General features: G+C 39.9%; 1 protein-coding gene across 4 annotated transcripts in view; it reads right to left on the bottom strand.

Moving 5' to 3' along the window:
- Nucleotides 1-5,495: 5,495 nt before the first annotated feature.
- Nucleotides 5,496-23,891, bottom strand: part of LOC109951253 (CD82 antigen-like) — a 31,679-nt gene continuing 13,283 nt past the window's right edge. For 2 of the 4 annotated variants that reach the window (XM_020585634.1, XM_020585633.1), the window contains exons 2-9: nt 20,242-20,314; nt 18,295-18,367; nt 13,318-13,439; nt 12,628-12,702; nt 10,346-10,444; nt 9,309-9,482; nt 9,121-9,204; nt 5,496-6,780 (exon numbers count right to left, since the gene is read on the bottom strand). In XM_020585634.1, the coding sequence (XP_020441290.1) occupies nt 6,703-6,780; nt 9,121-9,204; nt 9,309-9,482; nt 10,346-10,444; nt 12,628-12,702; nt 13,318-13,439; nt 18,295-18,367; nt 20,242-20,304 (768 nt within the window). In that variant the 5' untranslated portion in view covers nt 20,305-20,314 and the 3' untranslated portion in view covers nt 5,496-6,702. Of the gene's footprint in view, nt 6,781-9,120; nt 9,205-9,308; nt 9,483-10,345; nt 10,445-12,627; nt 12,703-13,317; nt 13,440-18,294; nt 18,368-20,241; nt 20,315-20,523; nt 20,577-23,367; nt 23,569-23,891 lie in introns of those variants that run through there. The other 2 variants (XM_020585635.1, XM_020585636.1) reach the window with 2 other exon arrangements.

Here is a 23,891-nt window from a genome sequence, read left to right as displayed (position 1 = left end):
GGTGCCTGATGTATAAACCCTGACAGGCCTCTGGAGAAGCTGCAAGCATGAAGGACTTTGGGAAAAGAAAGGTCGCCTACTAGAGCTCGCCACAAGCAGGGGGTAGATTTGTGTCTGCGTGAGCTCTAGTGATTGAAACAGTGCTGGAAACATTACATTCAGTTTGATGTTGTGTAAAAAGGTGTTTCAAAAGACATTTGAACTCTTGAGAAAGAAAACAGCTTATTTAGCATACTAAAGCAAATGTTATTAATGGTGTTACACAAGAGGATCACACAGTGTGATTCACTGTGCTGTATTATGAAGTCCTCAGTGTGCTGACGTGAAACATTTCTATTAAATCTTAGCGTTTAATCATGTTAGCTTCAAAGAGCACTCCACTGAAAACCCATGTTTTGAGCAACAATACCCCCTGTAGATTTAAAGCTACTCTAATGTCTTTTCAGTTGCTAGAGGGTCTGGTAAGACTCCTAACAAACTCACACCATAAGCTGCTCTTAACTGCTCTTTGCCCTTTCCATCAAATCCTGTTTTCTAACAACAACCATAAACTGTATTTAAAGATGGACGATGCGATGGACGAAAAATTATGAAGCCAGAAGGTGAATCCCAGTTCCCCTAATTGCATCCACACTTCCTTCACTTATGTCTTTTCCTTGTATCTTAGTGCCACCCATGTAAGATGCAAGGAGAGAGGAATCAAGGAAAAATGTTTTAATGGGCCTGAGACTTCTTTTCCCTCAATCCTTATTTAAAACGTCCAATCACAAACTGATTTCCAGTTTGTGGAAAGAGGCTTGTCAATCCATAAGAGACTTCTGTGAAGGATGCACTCTTGTGTCATCGATTATAGTTCCTCCAGGCAGCCCCCTCACTCCTCAGTCATCACTCCTCAGAGGTAAAGGTAGAGAGAGAGAGAGAGAGGAAATAAAAAGCTTTGGGATGTCCTTTATCATGGTGGACCAGAACAACTTCCAGGTCGAGTGATGATCGAAGACCAAGGAATGATAAAATAAGGGAATTGGAATTCACCAAGAGTATATCTCAAGTCTCTTATAAGATTGCTCTCACATCCTCGGTTGATCCAGAAGTTGATCCTCTCGACATTCCAAGTATCTTATATCGGCTCTGAGGACTGAGGAGAGAGGAGGCTGCTGGAGGAGCCATGACCGAGGATACACGAGACCTTCCTTTGCAAATTTTTTTTATGAACTGGCATGCGCCTTTATCAAAAATCTGTTTGTGACTGAACGCTTCAGATGAAGGATCTGAGGAAAGGACCCATGTTGTTAATAACATGCTTCCTTGAGTCTTCTCTCTCCTTCCTCTCCTCAGGTTTTCCTCACATCTTAAATGGGCAGGACAAAGATGCAAGTAAGGGAAACAACTTAGAGACATGAGATGTACCCCTAAAATATTGCAAATAAGGGGGTGGCCATCTTACTTTGGTGACACATTTTGCAACCAGATTCTGCACAGTAGCTACCAAAGGTGGGACCGTAGTATGAGGCTGCTAATCAAAGCTGTCAAATCATCTCAGATACACCCCTTTTATATCATTAATTAAGGATTAAATATTAAGGACTAAATGAAGAAGGTTGTTGGTTAAAACACAAAAAACCAAACCTTCCCTTTTATGCAGAATAAATCCCGTTGTTGTGCACTGTGATACTGCATGAGGAGGAGGAGGAGGAGGATGAAGAGGACTCCTGGGTCCTAATACTTAAAGAATAACAAACACCACTGCCTGCTGTTCAGAAAGACACCCAGGAGACCCTGTGGACATTTAGAGCAGGTGAGGTCCTCCATGCTACATTGCCCTCCTGTACATGCAGGAGACACCAAGAGCAGGTGGGCGTAGAGCTTAAATCCCAAAGGACAGAAAAGAATGGCTCATGCAGCATTTCAAGAGCCAATCTATCAAAACCTATTCGACGGGTACAGATCGGAAAGGGTTTGAGGTCTGATATATGTCTGACACAAACAACTTCCTAAGATTCAAATGAAACAGGATACCTCTACGGAATTAAACATCTCACAATTTTAAAAAGCTCATTTTTTGTAATCCATGTCTTTTTTAAATACATGTAACTATTTCTAATAGTATGTGGGACATGATAATATTTTACTCACCAGTTTCATAGATGACACATGCAAATACAAGATTGGTAGTCTGACACTGCTGAAACAAATACATCAGAGAAAACTGTTAATACTGTGTATTAAGCTACTGGCCACTCTCTCACACTCTGAACTTCATTATAGATGACTCTGAACCTACATCAGCCCTAAGAAAGTGTCCTTTTCAAGGAAGTTTGGACAAGTGTGTTCAAAAGAAGCTAATTTCCTGAAGCCTAGTCATTCTTAAATATTAAGGAGCCCATGCCATGCTCATTTTGCTCATTTCCAGCCATTTAATGTTTAATCTTGGGTACCTCTAGATTAGCTTTGCACCCCTCATGACTCCAAATAGTCTAATTATTTTAGAACAATAAAACCAGAGAGCCTCTTCCTAAAAATGAGAGGATAGTTCGTGAATGCGCACAACTCCCGCTGCCACTGTTGTGTGGAAAGTGAACAGCACAACGAACCACAATGGCAATAATTAATTTGAATTCCTCTGACTTTAGCAATTCCCTCAGTTTTCCTGTAGTGCCAGCATTAGGTTTTAGTAAAATCTCTCATCAACTATTGTGCAAACATTCTAATGCTGGGGACCAAAAGTTTCAGTGTATCAGGTGAACAGCACAACGAACCACAATGGCAATAATTAATTTGAATTCCTCTGACTTTAGCAATTCCCACATTCCCATCAGCCTCAGCTGTAATTTGTCTTTATTGCTAATTGAAATATGTTAGCAAGCTAATGCTCTAACTTAACACTTAAGAAGTGAACATGGTATATCCTACACTATACCTAATAAACATTAGCATGTTTAGTGTTATCATTGTAAGCCTATTAGCATGCTACTGAATGGCTGTAGACCTGTTTACATTCAGTTTATGGTACGAAGAAACTATATTACATAATAAATGCAATATACTGTACTCAGTGTATGATTTGAGTCAGTATATACAGTATAAACAACAACAATACAGAGCACCACAGAGTTTTGAGTCACATGTGCTAATCAAAAAGATCAATGTGAAGCTAAAATCAATGAGGGAGACTTCAGTTAGCAGTACACTGGAGAATTTAGGCAATTTCAGACAAAAGGTCATAATGTAAATGAGTAGGAACCTTTAATGCCCTATAGGGTTTTAACTTCTTCAACCTTGTCACCCACCACTATGAAAGAGGCGATGACCCCACAGAGGCTCCCATCCATATCATTAATAACTTCCTGTCTGCGCATTAGGCGGTCCTCATTGTGAGGTGGAATTACATTATGCTTAACATGACTGATGATGAGCTCACTGGTCTGGATTGTGGAGAGGAAAAGAGTGAGAATGTGTGTCTGCAAATGCATGTTAGCAGACCTTCACACACACACACACACACACACACACACACACACACACAAAATGTCTTGCCTGTTTCCTGTCAGCTGTTGTTACAAGTCTGCTGAAGGACATCTGATTTGACTGTGTATGTTCAGACCTCAAGTTAAGCACACTCATCTACTTTATTTAGTCATTTCTTCAGCAGCAGGTTTTCTCACTTTAGAAGGTAGAGACCATTTTTAATAGCAACCAACCAGTTATACTGACAAAAACTGAACAGGACTATTCAAATTCACATTATGGTTTATACTGATTTCTCATCCATTATCTGAGCCATAGATGTATATCCAAATGGGCCTACCGGGCACAGCCCTGAGACATCAGGGCGTCCCTGTATGATGTGACTATTAATATTTCTTGCTTGAAGGTCACAGAAGACACAAAATGACCACGAAGAGACAAAACAACTACAAAGAAATGCAAATCTAACACAGAGTCACTGCCAAGATTTGAATTTATAAGATAAATTACGTAGGCCAATAGTTTCCAATGTGGGGTTCTTGGAACCTCCAAGGACTCACAAGATAAATCTGTGGGGTCATGAGTAGAAAGAAGTAAAAAAACTGGTGCTACACAAACATTTATTCATTTTTTATGACTTTCGTTAACTCATTGCCATAAAAAAAATGATTCAAATGAAACAAAACAGGATAAAAAAAAACTACACTTCTGTGAAATTGAGTTTTAGATAACCTCTGATGAGAGGTTGTGAATATTAATTTTCTGACCAAAAGACTGGGGACAATGATGTAAATAGTCATGTCAATGTCAAGTAACTGAACACAAAATAAGCTTAATTTTCATTGAGTTTAGTCAATGAAAACATGCTAACCAGTCTTTTCATATATCAAACTACTCCAAGACTCTTGATTGAAAAGGTTTTGAGAATGCTGTATATGCTCTACCTACATTTAAATGATTCGATGTGCCATTAAAAACATTGTTCACTCTTTCTACAGCATCTGGTTTGTCAACCATGTTGATATTTAACTAGAATTATAAAGATTGCACATCTAAAACATTATGCATGTTAAATACTAAATAAATATTTAAAAATTACTCATTATTCATATCACAAACTTTATCACCAATAAAGCCTTCTTCATATAGGTCTTTCTATAACCTTTGGATGCTTTCAGAATAAAAGCATCTGTTACTGATGTTTTTATAAAGAGTGACATTGCCCTCTGTTGGTTTGAATAAGAACTACAGTATGTGTACAGGCTGGCTGCAGCTTTACATTGCTCTGCATTCTTTAGGTATTTATTCATTCACAACTAAGTATTGTTTAGTAACCGTAGCTTATGATCATATCACACGATCTTTATCAGCACACCCTAGTCGTTATAAAAACAGAGGTTAGAATTAAAACTTGTCTGTTATGGTAAACAGTTACATTTCTGGTACACTTTAGGGACCTCTTGTCTGTACTTAAAAGTGGTTATTACTGGACTCATTGAGCAATCTTACTTTATTATTCATTGTGGAAAAACTCTGGAGAGGTCTTCCACTTAGTTAAGTACCAGCCCTTTTAGCTAAGAGTCCTCCAAAATGATATTGTGGCACCATTAGTGCCACAATATCTACAAAGACTAAACTAACCATAGCACACAATGGGCAACAATACTGTAAAAAGCCACCAACTTTCACCACAGGAAGGTTATAGCTAATGCCATTCTGCAGGCACTGAATATTCCAATTACACTTTAGTTTATAGCCGATATCTGTGTCTGTGTGCATGTTTTCAAGTTTTAATCGTGCCCCCCCCTGGAAAATGCACAATATTTGTTTGACAGGTACGAGTGACCTGTGTTCAGAACACAAATTTGAACTCTGTAATGTTTGTGTGTAGTCATTTCTCTCTCTCTCAAGCGGAACCATGAGAATTATTCACTTGGACCTTGGGTGACATCTTTCACATCAGTAATGATTTGTTTGAACTGTGCCGTTAGACTACATGTAACGCATGTAACAGATTAAATCAGACAAACTACTGTAATCAGTTTATTGGCTAAATGAAATGAATAAATGTTGCGAGTACACACTTACTAATCCAGCTAGCTATAGTACCAGAGGTCCATCTTGTCACAAACAGATGTTCCCTTTTTTCCTTAGAAATCATTATAAGGTTAATGGAAGGTTTGTTACTCAGACTGTACATAAAAAGAAAACAGGATGGTGAATTTGTACATTATAAAAACAATATCTTGGCTCAAAATTCATATAGTACATAAATAAACTGAATGAAAGTTTTGTCTGTGTATACAAATTTTCAAGATGAATCTACCCACAAAATATTTCTCTGATCCAAAATAATGTCAATTTTACATTTTCACTTCCTCCAAGAGTGTGTAAAGAAACACTCTTCAAACACTTGTTCAGTAGAACATGGGCTTGTACAGAAACTTAAAGCTATCTTAAAAAAAATTTTTTTTTTGCTTGTTTAAAGACAACTGTAAACTGGGAGTGATACTTTTTTGAAAGTATCATAAATGTTCCCCTCATTATTTCAAAAACCTGACTATTCAAAATTAAGAAAAATGATAAAACTCAAAAAGAAACCAGCTGCTAAAGAAAACATTGGCAGTATTTTTGGATTCATATTCACATGCGACTAAAATTATATATACACAAGTACTAAAAACATTTCACAAAAACATTGGTAAACACACACACCAGTTGTCAAAATCTCAAAAAACAAATCAAAAAAACAAAATAAAAAACAACAACAACAAAAAATTTTTTGCTTTACTTCTGCCTTTACAGACAAAATTTCTCTTCAGATTTTTCTGGGAAACAAACCATGAAGTGATCAGTTACAGATAATCAGACATTATGGATTCCAGCAACATCGTCATCTGAGCCTGAGAGCGTGTCTGGGCAGGGAACAAACCTTCTCCTCATTACTTTACCAGCTACTTTCCCTCAGGTCCCTCTAATCTAATTCTCCACAAACATTTTCAGCATCACTCTCTGATCCAAAGTTCAAAACTAAGTCTCTAAAGTGCTCCAAAGAAACTGGATTTACTAGTGCCTCAAAAGAAATAATAAAAATAAAAAATCCAATAAAACTTAACGCAAACATTATTTTACATTTGGGCCTAATGTTTCACCAAATACAGGGTAGAAATAATGCAGTATTTTTACTCCCTCTTTTTTCTGTGCATCTGCAGTGCAACCATGCAACTTCATTAATCTTTAGTACTTGGGCACTTTGGTGTACTCCTCCACATGAATGTTCTTGCACAGACAGAGAGACAAGATCATGCCCAGCAGCTGTAAATCAAACAAACAGAGAGATCAGATGTTATATATGCTCAAAAGACTCAGACATATTTGTCACATACTCATAGTTCCAGTGAAATGCAAGTACTGTGTTGTACTGCATAGTCCAAATTTGGTGTGCACAACAATATTATCTTATGCCAACAATGATGTAAATTTTGGCTAGAACACTTCATTTCCCTGTGACCACATGCATATCTAGAATGGTAAAGCAATGCACGTTTATTTAGCACATTTTATACACGTGAGCAATTATAATGCCACAAAAACAAAATAATGAACAGCTTAAAATCTGTAACAGCATAAAGACATTAAAATGAAAATCAATGGCATCTTGAAACCAGAAGTGAGGGGGGACATTTTAATGTTAACTCGCCAGAAGCTGTTGGAACAGGAAGGTTAAAGAGAACAAATTCTGTGATTTTTGTCCCAAGATCACGTCAAGCAGCCCTGTCAGGGACTGACCACAGATCTGAGGACTCAACTGGCCTCCCAGTTGTGTCAAACTGAGAAGCAGTTCAACGCTTCTAATTTTGTAAAAAGTTTAACTTCTGCAAAATTTGTTTTGATTACTAATGGAAAAGATGTTTAGATCCTAAAACACTGAAACATTCACAAATCACTTGGGCTGCTTATGCTTTTTACTGTTGAACATTTTCAGAGAGGCACTGAACAAACGAAATTAGGCCATACATTTTCTGTAATTTTCAGTTGTTCTCATAGCGATGTCGAAAAACGAGGAAACACCTCATGGCAACTTTTCCTGTCTGCAATAAGCAACTACAAAAACAATAACACACATAGACAGCACTTACATATTACTTTCAATAAACAAATAAATATTAACAATAGAGCAACTGACATCATGTTCTGAATCTCATATAGTCTTATTACTGGCATATACTATTACAGAATATGTCCATCAAAGTGTTTTTTGGCACAGCAAAAATCAAAATCTTAGCAGTCACTTCTTTAAAAGACCATAAACCTTTGATAAAATCCACTAGAATGCAGACATCAGTAAAGTTTAATCTCAAAAATGATTAGAAAGCTGGCTTTGGTAAGTTCATTTGCCACTGATGTCTGAAGGTGCTCTAGTCAGAACTGCAGCACTGTTGCCCTGTGCTCTTCTAGCATAATAACACCTTGTGTTTTATCTAGCTGAATAATGATGCAAGGGGAATGTTTGTCTTTTCTCTTCTAGCTGCTTTTGTTTCATGGAATATGCCATTTTAAAATCACTTATTTAAGAGAACCAATTTGCAAAAATCGAGTGAACAGAATGCAATGCTTAAATTTTTCAAAATAGGCAGGGCATTACTGTAAATGCTGTTTCTCCATGTTTAGTTTGTGCACTGTTTCTAGTCCTCTACCTGATGACCTGAGAGAACCCAGGAGGGTTCATCTGTTACAAGACAGTCAGAGATGCACAATGTTTTGGTCCCAATCCACAGAGATTTATCGACAAGCAGCAGCGCTTTACACTCGAAGTCAGATCTGACAACTGGTGTGTTGTGGCCTCTTTTCTTGGTCTTTGTTATTTTTCTGGCAGCAGGTTTCTGAATGAGCTGAAGTTGAAAAACAAAATTGGAGAAAGAATCCACTACAGTAATCTACCCTGCAGGAAAATTCTTTGTGTGGACATGAATCATGATCAAAATTGTTGGCATGTTTTTATGACGGCAGAATGGAGAGGCTATAACTGATTTGATGTGGGCCTTAAACTTTAACTGAGTCCAAGACCTGACTAGGTGTCTCCAAACCTCATAACTGAAAGAATCAGGTTTTAGAGTGGAAACACAGCACAACCCAGAGGATTTAGTAAGGTTGAAGGTTAAAGACAGCGTTAAAAAAACAAAACACCATATTCACCATGTTCTGCTAACTTTGGTATATCAAATGTCACTTTTGATTTGTCAGAAACAGTATATGTAAAAGCACTTGAGGTTGTAGAATCCCTCTCTGTCCTCCTCCTGTGAAACATTAAAATTTGTGCGAACTTGGGACCCTGTGCCTCACACAAAACTCCACCTGAGCTCATTGGCTGTCTCACAAAGCAGTATCTTTAGCGCTGTGTTTCTGTATCATATGGAAAAACACAGGTGAGGGAGGTGTGGGTGGACACCAACACATAGCGCAGCAACTACAGAAGTGAAGCTGAGAAGGGTTTAGTTTTTAGGTTCAAACAAACATAAAAAAGGCCATTTCACCCCTTGTAAAAATGCTCTAAGTGTCATTTCACCCTGACTTTAAGTGTTGTTTATCAGCACAGTTACAAGAGCGCATCATGCATTAGAACCTTCATAGTAATGAATGAAGATGAGGCCGTACCTCAACAAGAGCCACTCCGAGGCAGATACCCAGGACGACCCCGATGTTGGTGAGGATCCAGTTCTCCACACTGTCAGCACAACCCTAGTTACAACAAAGGCAGATTAATCCACCAGCATGGAACACATGAAAGAAGAGCACAGCCAAGAAAGTGGAAACGGGTGAGAGGAACAGAAAACATCGTTTACCCCATCGTATACGGGCCAGTCGGGTGTGTGCGCCTCACAGAATCCACTGTCGGAGAAGTTTCCATTGGCGAGAGAGGTGTTATGGCAGGAGCAGGGAAACAGCAGCTGGGAGCTGTTGACAATGACCATGTTATCAGTCCAGTCCAGACGACCGCTCCAGCCACAGCACTTCATCTACAGACAGACAAGACCACAGACCTGAACAGTGACAATCAGCAGTCTGGTAAACGAGAAGAAAATGGACAGTGACTGTTGGCACCAGTCCAGGAATGACTGCTATTAAAGGATTTTCAGTTTTATTTGCTCTCCAGACGGGAATGAGCACATCCTGCCAGACTATGCCTCAGTCAGTGTGAAAATGAAAATGAAAATCTGGACTTTGCCCTTTGCATCAGATGGAGAGCTTGACAGGAAGCTTCTTTATCACATGAAATGTGCACAGTACTGTGCAAACCTTTCTAGCACTTGAGATGACTGCATGCTAATTCATCATGCAGTCCTATCAGGGAGGTGTTTGATCTGTCCCAGCCTCATTCTGTAGCACAACAGCAGCCCCATTCCCAAAGAACTGTCTTTATAGATGAGAAGGAGGAGGAGTCCTGTTACAGATGGTGTGACCCCCACAGAGTCCTGATCTCAACGCCACGGAGTCAGTCTGGGTTTACATGACCAAACAGGAGACACTGAGGCTGAGACTACATCCACAGAAGATCTAGGTTTTTCTACTACAAGTTCTGTAAATGAGCATCAGCATCTTGAAACAAGGTAGAATAAACCAGATTGCTGCAAGGAGAGGAAAAAATGGTTGATTTTACAAAACTATTCAGACATGTTCATTGGCACCGTACTGAACAGGTCACAGCCGAGTGGAAAAAGACTTAGTGGTCAATCATAAAGGTGAACCAGACTTTGGCAGTTGGCAGCAACATTTCAGTGTTAGTCACACGTTCATGTATTTGTTGTAGTTACATAAAAAGCTGTTTGAGCTTTGGTCAAAACTACTAAGCCTTAAAGAACATGACTCTGATCTCACTCACATTCCTCTGGATGAAGTCCCAGGCCTGCTCTGTGGTTGAGTTGTTGCCAGGGTAGTTGTCGAGTACCTTGGTGACGATCTTGGACATCTCCTCATTTAACTGAAAGAAAACAGTGATAAAAAAAAACAAGCGATGAAAATACAGTCTCAAGAATCTGAAAACAGCATATTTGCTGTGGCCGGCTCAATGTTTCTGCCCAAACTCAAGCAAAAACAGCCTTTTTATGTTTCATGCTGTTTAGAGTTTGTATTGTGTTTCTGTTGTTTTGCTTTTGTTCTTTGTGAAGATGCTGATGTGTTTTATGTAGCTTGTTTTGTGATGGAACAAAACCAAACCATCTATCCCTTAACTGTGGGGCTAAAACTGACAGTCTGGTGGAAAACAAGTGAAACTGCTGGTTCTTGGCAAGCTTTGGAAACAAATGCATACAGATGTGTGTTGCTAGCTAGGAAAAGCAAATCTCAGCATTGTAGTGTTCTTTTCTTGTGGCAAATACACATGAAAAAAAACACACGAGTATCAATGAACCCATACAAAACAACTGATGTAAATCTGCACTGTTTTGCTCGAAGGTCTGCTGGATAAACTGTGTCACCGTCCAGCTGGCTTGGGTCTCCTGGTTTTCAGTTACATTTTACAGCAACACTGATTTTCTATGAGCATAACAAGCAGTAGTACAGTCAGGGTGTGGAGGACACACAAAACAGCTGCATTTTCAGTTAAAGACACGGTTACATGTACCCATAATGTGGGAAGCAAAGAACCTTTTGTTTGTCATGTTTTATGTTCTGCAATCTGCAAACTCAAAACTGTTTTTACAAGTTTTTTGTCTCATACATTTTACTCATTTTCTAGCCTACCACCTGACTAATGCCATCCATGCGGTGAATCATGGTGGTGGCAGCATCATGCTGTGGGAGTGCTTCGCTGCCTCTACATTTGTAAATGAGCGATCTTTTGAGTGTCTATAGATCATTTGTAGAAATGTACTATTTTACCAAGAAAATCTATTTGAAATGAAAAGAAACAACCCACACCAATTTACACAGCCCGAGACACCAAATATACACAGTTAAAACTGGATTACTTTAATAATTAAACCTCTCAATCAAAGTTGAAGCTGGTGTTCTGCCCAGTGAGACTTGAACAAAAAGCACCTGGTGCATCTTGCTTTTATTCAACAAATCAAAATGCTTGATTCTTTCACGTAAATTAAGCATTCACTCTTGGCTGTAATCCAAAGTTCATAATCCAAGCGACATGCACAATAAAGTTTATTTGTTTCCCCATTTGATTTAATGGGAGAAGAGGCTGTAAGGCTTCAAATAGCTTCCTGTGGTGCATTTGCAAACTATTCAGAGTCAAGATTCAGAATTCTGAGAAGTTAACTTAGGTAAACCCTCAAAGTTACTTTTGGTAAATGTTTGTTTCACTTTGTTATAATTCTGTAAAAAAAACCAAATATATTTGACACCTTCAGAATTCAAATAAAATGTAAAAACTCTGCATATAATCAGCCATAATTCCTGAAAATTCAAATAGTTTAGGCTTTTCTGAAAAAGTTCAATGCTGCACATCCATATTTGAAGACAACAGGAGAATAAAGATAAAATTGTAAGATAAAAATGCACTTTGCGCCTTTTAGTGAAACAAAACAAAAGATAAAGTAAAGCAGATTGTTCTCCTCTCTGCTCACAGGAAACTTGTCCTACTTCACACAATCTACACCAGGGAAGCTGAATATGATACTAATAAGAGATAGGAATTGCTGACTTGGAAAATAGCTGTTTAAAAACTGGAAAGCCCCACACCAAAATCAAAACTTACAGAACGTTTCTAACACTGAAACAGCACAGTCATTTTGCATGACCTGCTGCTGCTCTTGCTGTTAATGTGGAAAAGGCCTCAGACTAATCATCTGAGGGCGCTGCAGCACCAGGGGCTGTCGGTTTGAATTTCAGTTGGCTGGTGATTCATGGACCGTATGGAGCCTCCTCAGACACTGCACTCTCAATGGTATACTTGTCGTCGTCATCTACCCCAGCAAGGGTAGAACTAGTTTCTATTCATAGCACGTGTTGTTTTCCTGTCACAGCCAGATATGATGGCATTACAACATATGAACACCACCCACTCAGGAGATGTCAGTGTATTAGTAACAGGTGCACTGCAGACCTCCACATTCCCTTTGTTACAGTCACCTGTAAACATTTGCATTCATTAATGTTGGTGGGGTTGCTCATGTATGATGGAGGACAAAAAGAGTTAGTGACATCACTTACCACGTCCTTCTGGTAGTAGATGAGAACACCTGCTGTTATCTGAGCCGCGAGGATTAGCAGGAGGCAGGTGAAATACTGAGGAGGAGGAACAACAGATGAAGAAAGGCAGATTTAAAAACTGTGTCACAACCATTAGCAAACCTATGTGCAGGCTAACATCGCAGCACAGCTGGCATGTTTAAGCCAGTTGTACAAAACTGCTTTCCATCATCAAAACACAAAAATACAGTAGCAAGTATTATACCAAATTAGGTTTCAGTGTCTTGCCCAAGGACACTTCAACACGTGGACTGCAGGCACCGAGATTCAGACCTCTGATCCTCTGGTTTGGGAGACGACTGCTCTACCCACTGAACCACAGTCGCCCCGGGTGACCATGGTATATAGATAATGCATATATAATGGTAAGAAGTTCAACACAAGTGTCCTCTATGTAGTCATTATATACTCTAAGGCAGGAGTGGCCAATTCCAGTCCTCGAGGGCCGCTGTCCTGCTTGTTTTCCAACTATCCCTGCCCGACCTGCTGATGATTACCTGGCTCAGGTGTGTTCAGCCAGTCAGAAGCTGGTCACCCCTCCTCTAAGGCAAACTATTAAGTGTCAACAGTAAATCCTCCACTCAGACCATGCCTGCATGTTTGAACATGATGTCTAAATAATTATTCCATGTATATAGTAGTGTCACTCACCAGGCCAAGCAGGCAGCGGATCTCATAAATGGCCCCCAAGCAGCCGAGGAAGCCCATGAGCATGGAGAAAGCTCCGACTCCGATCAGGATGTAGCAGGCTACCTTAACAGGTGTGGAATTACCTGTAGAGATGAGATAAAAACAATATGCTGTCACATCAGTATGATGTTAGTTTGGCTATAAAAAGACACACATATGTAGAAATTCTGCAAAACAAAAAATTCAAATACATCTGGGCTCAAATGACACTTCTGACTTGATTTTGAACCTGAATGAAATCTGATGATAATCCTATGGTCTTTTCAGCTGCTACTGTTTCTATTTTGTACAGGGTCTTACTTCATTTTAAACCGTTTCTTACTTCCCTTCTATTTTCAAGTGTTTTTACAACACAACATTTTTGTTTTGTACTTTCAGCTGTCTTTAAGAAAGGAAATATACTGAAATAAAATTTTCTTTCTATCCAGCTCCACTGAAGCTCCTCAGTGACAGGTGAAAAACATGCAGCAGGCGACGGCAGCTGTGTCAGACACATAGCTCCATGGGAAAATCTTGGAGAAACTTACATTCATTCTGGTGTTTGTGGCCATCTGCAAACACTGGTGTTTTTGGATTAAGCTAAAAAGGGGTTAAATCAACATCTGATCCTGACATTTTTTGCCAAAGGAAAACGTCCTCAGTTGACCCCGACTGTGAAGAGCCCCTCAGGACTTGATCCATGTGCTGACTGAGTTCTGAAGTCCTCTCATCAGAGCGGAGCACACTATTTAATCCTGACAGTTCTAAACTAAACAACTTCTGTCAACAACCTTTCATCAAATTACATGCAATTCCAGAGAGTCTAACAGCATGGTTAGGATTTGGTGGGGGACTGGCAGGCCCTGTGATAACACACAAAGTAGAAACAGAAAACCTAAAGTCTATTATTATTATTATTATTATTATTTAGTTAGATTGCTCAGGTTACAAAAAGTGCTGAAAAGCAGCCTGCTGACACATCAGCTGATTTTTCTTTTTTTTTTTTAAAAGCAAAGTCCCTATGTTCCCTGTTCTCAGATGTGAACTAGGTCTTGTTTCGGTTTCGTTGTGTGTGACTCAGCACAGCCTTTATACAACAGCTTACAGCAGCACCAGGCTGATTTCATCTCTCACATGCTGCACCAGGCAGCTCATTGATTCACCCTCAAAAACCACTGTGATCATCTGTGAGCCCATAACAGGCCACTGGCTCGGTTTATAAAATGTTCCATTGAGCATCAATACACCTCATTTATGAGCAGACACAAAGCTAAACTGTCCACTGTACTTTAACGCTCTGCTCCATGTGACGTGTGTCGTATGGCCGCATTCCCAGTGAAATCCCCTGGACTCATGCTATCTGCCCAGATAGATCAGTCTTATAGTGTGAGCATGTGTGTGATGAGTAAGGCGCTGAGTGTACTGGGCTGATGTGATGCATGCTGATGCTGGACAGAGCAGAATGAGCCCAGTGTCTGAGGGGAGGACACCTGCAGAGTGACCACAGACGATGGACAAATGTCCTCAGTGATGCTTGCTCTTCTGAGAATGACCACACACACAAACACGTCTCTCTCACTGGGTGTCTATTACACTCGCTCAATGTCCGTCTATATTTCTGCAACAGCCCTTCTTTAGTTGTCTCTGTGCCCTACTGTCTCGCTGACACTGCTCGCCTCTTTTCCTTCATCCTGTCATTTTCTCACTCTGAAACTCTTACCCGTTCAGCCAGAGCTGGGGTTTAGTTCCACATCTGAAATACACTTACCTGCCTTCTTCAAAATAGTTAGATTAAGGAGATATCTGGGGTGATTTAACATAAAGTCAATGTCTGGAGTCACGGGGGAAAACAGACCGACTGGTTTTAGTTTAAAATTTTACCATACCACTGGCTCTGAAGCTCAACAACAACAACAACAACAACTTTTAATTTATACAAACGGAAACACAAAGAAACAATTCATACTTTCATAGTGAATAACATGCCCATACCATTTCCTATTTACAATCAATCAGTGGGGAGCACTTTTTCAAAGTGTTAAAGAAAGTACAAGCAGCGAGAAATGGCCTGTGAGTATCCAAAAACAGCCGACAGCACAGATACCACCTCACACAATGTTTGCATAAAAACATCATGTCATTTACCTGAACAAACATGTTCTTTCTGGTTATTGTAATTATAACATCAGCATGTATCAAACTTTCTTTCCTCACAATTTCTCAGACAGCACATAATGTATATGCCAGATGTGCTACATTATTACAAAGATTCAGATGCTGCTGTGAAAGAAGGCAAAGCTTCACTTCACATTATCTGTCAATGCTGGATTTAAACAATAGTGTTCATCAGCTACACAGCATCACTAAAAATCTGTACACCTGTCTTAAATTTATCCATCCATCCATTTTCTAAACCGCTTAGTCCCAAACGGGGTCGCGGGGGGCTGGAGCCAACCCCAGCCAGCTGCGGGCGAGAGGCGGGGTACACCCTGGACAGGTCGCCAGTCCATCGCAGGGCATCTTAAATTTATGTCTTTGGAAAGTTATAAGCATAAACAATGTAACATTTTCCATCCAAGGTCGATGTGTTGCTCCATCAGCTGTCAGTGATCCCCACAATGAACGGCAGCCAAAAACAGTCTGCCAAATGTTAGCAATATTCACTAAACAGCCATGAACACACAGTAACAGTGTTAACATCCACCATCTTCATAAAATCCATGACTCTGACCAAATCAATGGAACTCGTAACCATTACACTCTTGAGGTAATGAACAATTTCCATTCATTGCTTTTACAATTTGTGCAGTTTTGGGCACAAAACATCATGTCATGTTGATTTCCTCATAGGTTTTCAGTCTTTATGCCGGCCCCCAGTTAAAATGATAATGTGGCAGATTTACAATTAATATGTAACCCTACCGTCATCTGCAACCCTATAAGTACCAAAACGTGGTGATGTGATAGCCGATACCTTTTGGAACTGGAACTTAGAGAGTCAGTAAGGAGCAAAATCAGACCTGCTATCATTTGTAGTTTAGGTTAGCGCCAAAAGCATTTAATTTAATTGTGACACTTTTGCTCAGGCATGCTTATGCCTCTGCACCGGCGATAGCCGTGGCCAGAGGCATTTTGTTTTTGGGTTGTCTGTTTGTACGGCCCGTTCTTGGGAACACAATATGTCAAGAACACCTTGAGGGAATTTTTAATACCTCCCATATTCCCATACCTGTGAATCTGACTAGTTGGAAGACATATACAACTGTGAAACAGTGATTCTAATTGGTTTTGGAGAGAGAAATAAAAATGACATGACCCTCAGAATGGTTATGGTTGCTAAGCTACAACTGCACAGCTTTTAATTATTGAGCCTTATGTGTATTTTTTCACTTGGACAGAGGTAGGCTAGCGGGTTTTCCCCTGCCTTGAGTTGTCTTTTTTTAAGGCTACCCTCAACTAATAACCTCCTGTCTCCAGTTCCATAGTTACTGCACATTCATGAACATTATATCTCTGTTGGCAAAAAAGCTAATCAGTACATTTCCAACAATGCTGAACTGTTCTCTTTCAGTCATACAAGCAACAGACTGATGAGCCAAATCTGACTGAATGAGAATAACACTAAGTGAAGCCATGATGAGAAAGATATGTAAAAGTAAAAAAAAAGACAGCAGCAGACAAAGAAAATGAAAGATTGAGTGGCAGTGCAGCTTAAACTAATTTTTTTTCCCCCAACAGAGAGACAAAAAAAAAAAAAAGAGGAAATCTGTTGGACACATGTTCAACTGAACAGTCTCATATGGTGGAAAACACATTAGATCTAAACAGGTCTCAGTCCTCACTTTGATGGTACCACCACCACCACCACATGTTGGCCTATGGCCTTCACCAGAGTCCCTGAGACTGTTCAACAGAATGAAGGAGCGTCTGTTATATCCAGCTGAGCGCATTGGAAGCCAAACACCCAAATCTATCACTTAATACAGATGCTATAAGGACTGCAGAAATATTTGTGAGGTAGGGAGGGTGGCTGAACATTGTGGTTCTTAAAAATGTCCTCTTCAGCTTTACTAACATTTTTAAACCATCCTCTTGACTTGGGAAGAAAAAAAAAAAAAAACCAACATATTACCCCCTAATGCCTCTATTTTTATAACATTTGAAGGCAGGCTCATTTTTAGTACCTGTTTGCACCAGGAGTTGCATTGACTTCTTTGTTTTTGTGAAATAAAGAATATGCATGTAATCTACCCAGGAGTGTTCATACAATTGTATTGTATTTTGGTTTTGTGGAGCAGTACCCCAACCCATATCCTTCTACACAGTTCAAACTAATAAAATCTTTGAGGTGCCCAATGTGTGCCACCTGCTTCTTCTTAATTTCTTATCCCTCACAGTCAAACATAGATGCCCTCAAAGACACAAATGAGAGACAACACACACATTTGCAGCCTGCAGCCAGATCTTGGCCTGTTTTCAGCCTGTTAAACACGGCTCCATTTGTTTTGACCTACATCAGCTGTACAAGTGGATTAGTGTACAATCGAGGGAGGGGGTTGGGGGGGTATTGGCTGCTTCTTTTGTTTATGCTTTAGTGGTCATTGCACTAAAATTCAACCGGGAGAGGAATTTAAAGTGAGGCCACAGACGTATGCATTCAAATCATTAATCAGCATTTTCTCTCCAAGTCTTTTTGCTCTGACAACAGGGTGAGGGCCCTTTTACATGTCTGTGCCACAATCTGCCTTTTACAACACATTTCAGAACATGCATGGAAAAAAAAAAAGGAACGGATGATAAAAATTAATTACCAAAGGGGATTACACTGTATGCCACCTATCAATAATAAACTCAGGAAAATTAAATTTTGAGCCAATTATCAGTTTAACACAGAGTAATTCAGTCTATCTTCCAATTCCACTGAAGGGAAATTACATTAAATCTGATGCAGGCACTTACTTAGGACGACGATGAAGCTCTGACTGTCAAGGAGGAGCCACAATCCAAATCCCATGATGACGACCCCAAACAGCTGGAGGAGAAGCACACACACACACACACACACACACAAAAAAAAAAGAAGAACTCCGGCATGCTGTGTGTGTGTGTGTGTGTGTGTGTGTGTGTGTGTGTGTGTGTGTGTGTGACTGAGAGCACATTTCAACATACTGTAACAGATGCTACATTTGTTGCGGACACAGGGTTGTTTTACTGTCTTTGAGGCCTTTCATTCACAGTGGTGAAAACCTTTAACGGTCCAAAAAGGTGGCAACATTTTTCCACAACACAAATAAAGTAAATAAGCCACACAGACCCCTTAGAAATACTACAAGACACCAGCATAGCTTAAGACAAAGCAGTTGTTGAGAGAACAAGTTATTAAAATGAGGGCAGGGCTCAAGGATGACATTTGTTTTTTGGGGCCCTGGTGTCCCCGTCTGACCCGAATTGAGAACTGATTTTACATTTTAAATCCGAGTTCTTTCAGCCCTCTTGAGTAACTCAAAGATGATCTGCTTGATTTGTTGACACAACATGAATACAATTTTAATTGGGAGATGCTGAAGAGTCCTGTAATTGATGCGAGGTCAACTGATGGTTTTACTAGAAGACGTCCCACTCTGTCAGAACTATAAAACCACTCAGTCCACTGATTATTCAGTGGTGTTACAGAACGAGGTTTTTTTTTTTTTAAACCATCATGTACAATCATTGGCCGAGTCCAGACAGCAATGTTGTCTTGTGTTTGTCCACTGGCCTGCAGCAAGCACACAAACCCAACAAGAGTCGTTGATGCATTTCTTCCTCATGAGAAACGTGAGGTGGTGCGACTCACTGGTGTACTTTTAACAGTTTTCAGACAACAAAAGAGGTCTATGGCACACACAAATAAACTAAACCAGATATTGACTTGCACATATTATAGCGAGAACACAAAATTCATTGTTGTTTTCAGTTCCGGTATTGGATTTGGGGAAGATAAGTACATAGAAAATCAGTGGTCTTATCCTTTAAGCCTACTCTTTAAGCCTATAAAAGTTGTTTGACTATAAATTGTGACAATGTGAAGCGCTCACTTCAAGTTTCTCAAACTGCCAAACTCCTAAACTGTCCTGAGATCATTCTCAAGTTGTAACTGTTGCCCTGTTTAGCACCATTATGCCACAATGGCAATTGCATTGTGGGATATTAGGTAGAAAGTAAACATTTCTTATTTCATTGTGGAAGTTCTGAGGGCACTATATAAAGTCGGTCCATTTTCACATCCGAACTTACACATAATCGAGCATGTTAAATAAATATAAGGCACTGTACAGTAAATGAGGAGTATCACATCACATGCTGTTTAATGTGCTACAACTGAGCAGCTACAGTAATTAGCTCTTTAGTCTGCAAACAGCAGGCAGATAACTTTGCCTCAAGTAATGTTTGTTAGGTCACTTGTTCAACAAGCTAAGGTGAAGAGCAACACATATTCACGTGCGTTTGAGATGGAGACTTTAGCAGGAAACCTAAAGTAGCTGCTCAAAGTCTGACTCCTGTGTCGTGTGTCAAGCTGCCGTCTGAAGTATGAAGTCTGCACTGCTAATGAGGATAGCAGTAAATAAAAGGAACAGAGAAAAACATTTTGGTTTGAGGGACACAAAATAAAATTTAAATGTTGAATTGTTAGCAGTTCCTTATGTGAGACTATGCAACAAAATAAAAAGTTTGGAAATCAGGTTGACCAGGTTAATGCAAAACTAGATGGGCAGAATGATAAAAACAAATACATAAATTTATCTTAATTTTTTCGATGGCAAACACAGGACAAGTGATTTACAGAACAGATATGAATAATGAAAATGCTTTTTACTTTCAGTTCAACTTGTATAGAACAAAACGAATCAAGACTAAGACACTCACAAAGAAGATGAGGTTGAAGAGAAACAGGAAGTACTTGGTCGCTGTTATGCAGCCTTTTCCCATGATGCCGGATCTGTAAACAGAAAACACAAGACTCACAATGCAAATCTACACAGAGACAGCAACCCAGAGGACAAGCAGGATACGAGTAGCGCAGGTGAAGCTGTTCCATATGAGATGCATTTTAGATTTACAAGTTACAAGTTCAGTGTGTATCCAGATTTGCTTTGGGGATGAGCTCGACGTGAATAAGTGGTGACAGATGCTATAAGAACCACAGACCTCCGTGGCTAAGCTGGCCCAGATGATCATGATCAGGATGGGGGGGCTCAAATCTGGAGGATTACACCCTCAGAACCAGTACAGTCACAACCTCAGACTCTGAGCACAAGAAAAAGAGGGACCCAAGAACACAGTCATGTCTCGTGCTTTCTAGCCCCCGCTGTCTGACAAAAGTTATTTCTCAGATCCAAATCCCTACATATTTATAAAACAACAACAACAAAAAAACACCACACAAAAAAAACAACAACAACAACAAAAAACACCACACAAAAACCCCAACATTATTTCAATAATAGGAAAAATACAGTATCTTTATATTTTTCTTAGCTTCTTTATGTTAATATATTCTGTGTGCCTCAACAGAAACTGAGAATTGTTGGACTATGCTTTGGTAACTTGTACATACACTGATCAGGCATAACATTATGACCATCTGTACATCTGTATGCACGTCAGTGCAACACTTCTGCCTTAACATTTGTGTTTATGAAGCGCAAAATGTTTCAGTTTTTGGTGAGATTGTCATAAATGTATAAATTTTATTATAAGTTCATTATTGAGGTCATAGTTAGAGGTGGTGTTGTACTGGACTACATTATATTCAGAGGTGTTCCTAATATTCTGACCCTCTCATGTATGTCAATGGGCAGGACAAAAATATACAGAGACCTGGTCTATCAGCACACGTGCTCCCCGAGGGATGTGCGCTCTCCCACTGTTGTTCTCCCTCTATACCAATGACTGCACCCGAGGAGACCCCTCTGTAAAAAAATCCTGAAGTTTGCTGACGACAACAGTCATCGGCCTCATTCAAGATGGTGACGAGTCGGCCTACAGGTGGGAGGTTGAACAGCTGGTCCTGTGGTGTGATCATAACAACCTGGAGCTGAACACATGAAAGACAGTGGAGATGATAGTGGATTTTAGGAGGAGCTCCCCCACCCTATCTCCACTCACTATATTCAGCAGCCCTGTTTCAGTTATGGAGTCCTACAAGTTCCTGGGCTCCACAATCTCGAGGTACTTGAAGTGGACAACCAACATCAGCGCCATCATTAAAAAGGCGTGGTAGAGGATGTACTTCCTGCATCAGCTCAGGAAGTTCACCCTGCCTCAGGAGCTTCTGATACAGTTCTACAGAGGAATCATCGAGTCTGTTCTCTGCACCTCCATCGCCGTCTGGTTTGGCTCAGCAACCAAACAGGACAGGAACAGACTCCGGTGAACAGTCAGAACTGCGGAGAAAATAATCGGTGCCAGCCTGCCCTCCATGGAGGACCTGTACACCTCACGGGTCAAAAGGAGGGTGGAGAGGATTTCTGTGGACCACTTACACCCTGGACTCAAACTCTTCAAACTCCTCCCCTCTGGATGGTGCTACAGGTCACTGTGCACCAAGACAACCAGGCACGAGGACAGTTTCTTCCCCCGGGCTATTACACTCTTGAACAACTAGTCTGTTTACTTTTTTAAAACTTGTTTATATTCATAATCACCAGGCTCAAATTATTTCTAGATTTCTCAGCATCCATCGCTGCTGTGAACCGCGCACACACACACACACACACACACACACACACACACACACACACACACACAGCAGCCATTTACCTACCATCACTCGGTCTCTCAGGCACATAGGAATGGGAGTTTAACTTCTTATAACAAATATACTTCCATTTTTAGGAATCTACAAACAGTTGCATCTATAAAAGATTATAATCATTTTTGTAATAAGTCTAATATTTTAGATTATTATGTCTGAGGGCAGACATTTGCAAACTGGTCACAGAAATAATGTGATTAAGACTTCCATAAAAACTGCACTCAACTCGGTCGCTACTTGGAAGATTTCACTGACATTTCTCCTTGTGTCTAGTGGTTCATATTTAAAGGAAATCCAGCTCTGTTTTTCCACCTTCTTCTCACCTCTCTCCAGACATCCAGGCGCTCGTCCTCATTCACCCTATACTGCATGGCCTCTAACTGTCCAATAAATCTGTGAAAATCTGGGTGAAATATGGAGACTTGGCCCAATATATCTGGCTGTCAGCGAGGCTGTAACAAGAGCACAGTGCCTATGAATCCGACCCACATTCCCATCACTGAAAATGGGTTACTGTTACAACACTGCCTGTGCCAGTTTAGGAAGCAATTGGAGGGGTAAAGGGATGACAGAGGGAAGAGAATATGCAATGGGAAAGACATTTTGGCAAACCATCGCTGCAAAGCCAGATGGAAGGTATTATAGGCAATAAACTGCACAGACTGAAGCCTTAACAAAGACCGGGTCAGCCCCTGATACTACACAGCAAGAGTCTGAAAGGAGAGACACTGCTTTACAAAAATGAAAACCCAAATTACACCAAATTGTAGTTTTGGTTTGTGTTTTTTTTTAAAGATCTGTTTTCATAACTTAACCTTAAAAATAGCTGGGTAATATGGAAGCACAGCAAAAAGGGGTCATGGCTGAAAGTCATAGCAAAGACAGTCATGTTTTTGTAATGTTGAAGGATAAATCTTGTAATATTCTACATTTTTGTCAATAAAAACCTGACAAAGACCAAAACCAACAATGTGGTGGTCTTTCAAAACAGTTTAAAAAAAAAAAATCATTAAATTCCTAAAACAGCTGGTCACAGTACTTTTAGCAAATGTTACTCAAACAGGAGGAAATGGCTCATTTGTTGGAGACCATTCTGGATAAATCCACATGAAACGCTCAAACGAGTAGCCTTTGGCAGCAGGACAAGGATGGTGTGCTCATGGTAAAGAACCAGTCATGCTAGCATTAGCATGGTGTTGATGACTGGACCTGAACATTTCAAATTGATTCATTACCCCACAACACTTTTCCACTGATCTTCACTCCAATCTCAATCTTTTCTCCCCGATTCTCTTCTGAAAAGTGGTTTCTTGGCTGCTGTCCTTCCACAAAGGCCGTTCCTGCTCAAGCTTCTTCAGAATTTGCAAGGATCAGCTTGGCATTCAGATGAAGCTGCCAGATGCTGAGCCAGGTCCTTTCTGGATTTCCTCTGGTCCCTCAAAGAAGAAACAATAAGAAACTTTGGATTTTGACAGCTTTCTTGGTCATCCACTCCTGTTTTTGTCCTTGACCTCTCTGGATTTTTCATATTTCTTTAGAACAGTTTGAATACCACATCTGGAGTATCCAATTGGTTTGCCAATTTTTTTCCCCTGAGATTTGTGTTTTTTACTACCGTTTACATACAGTGGGTACGGAAAGTATTCAGACCCCCTTAAATTTTTCACTCTTTGTTATATTGCAGCCATATGCTAAAATCATTTAAGTTCATTTTTTCCTCATTAATGTACACACAGCACCCCATATTGACAGAAAAACA

The sequence above is a fragment of the Monopterus albus genome, unplaced genomic scaffold, assembly GCF_001952655.1.
Source record: "Monopterus albus unplaced genomic scaffold, M_albus_1.0 scaffold372.1, whole genome shotgun sequence".
Classification (NCBI taxonomy): Eukaryota; Metazoa; Chordata; class Actinopteri; order Synbranchiformes; family Synbranchidae; genus Monopterus; species Monopterus albus.
The sequence above is the reverse complement of the archived record's forward strand: the minus strand, read 5'-3'. Positions and strand labels throughout refer to the sequence as shown.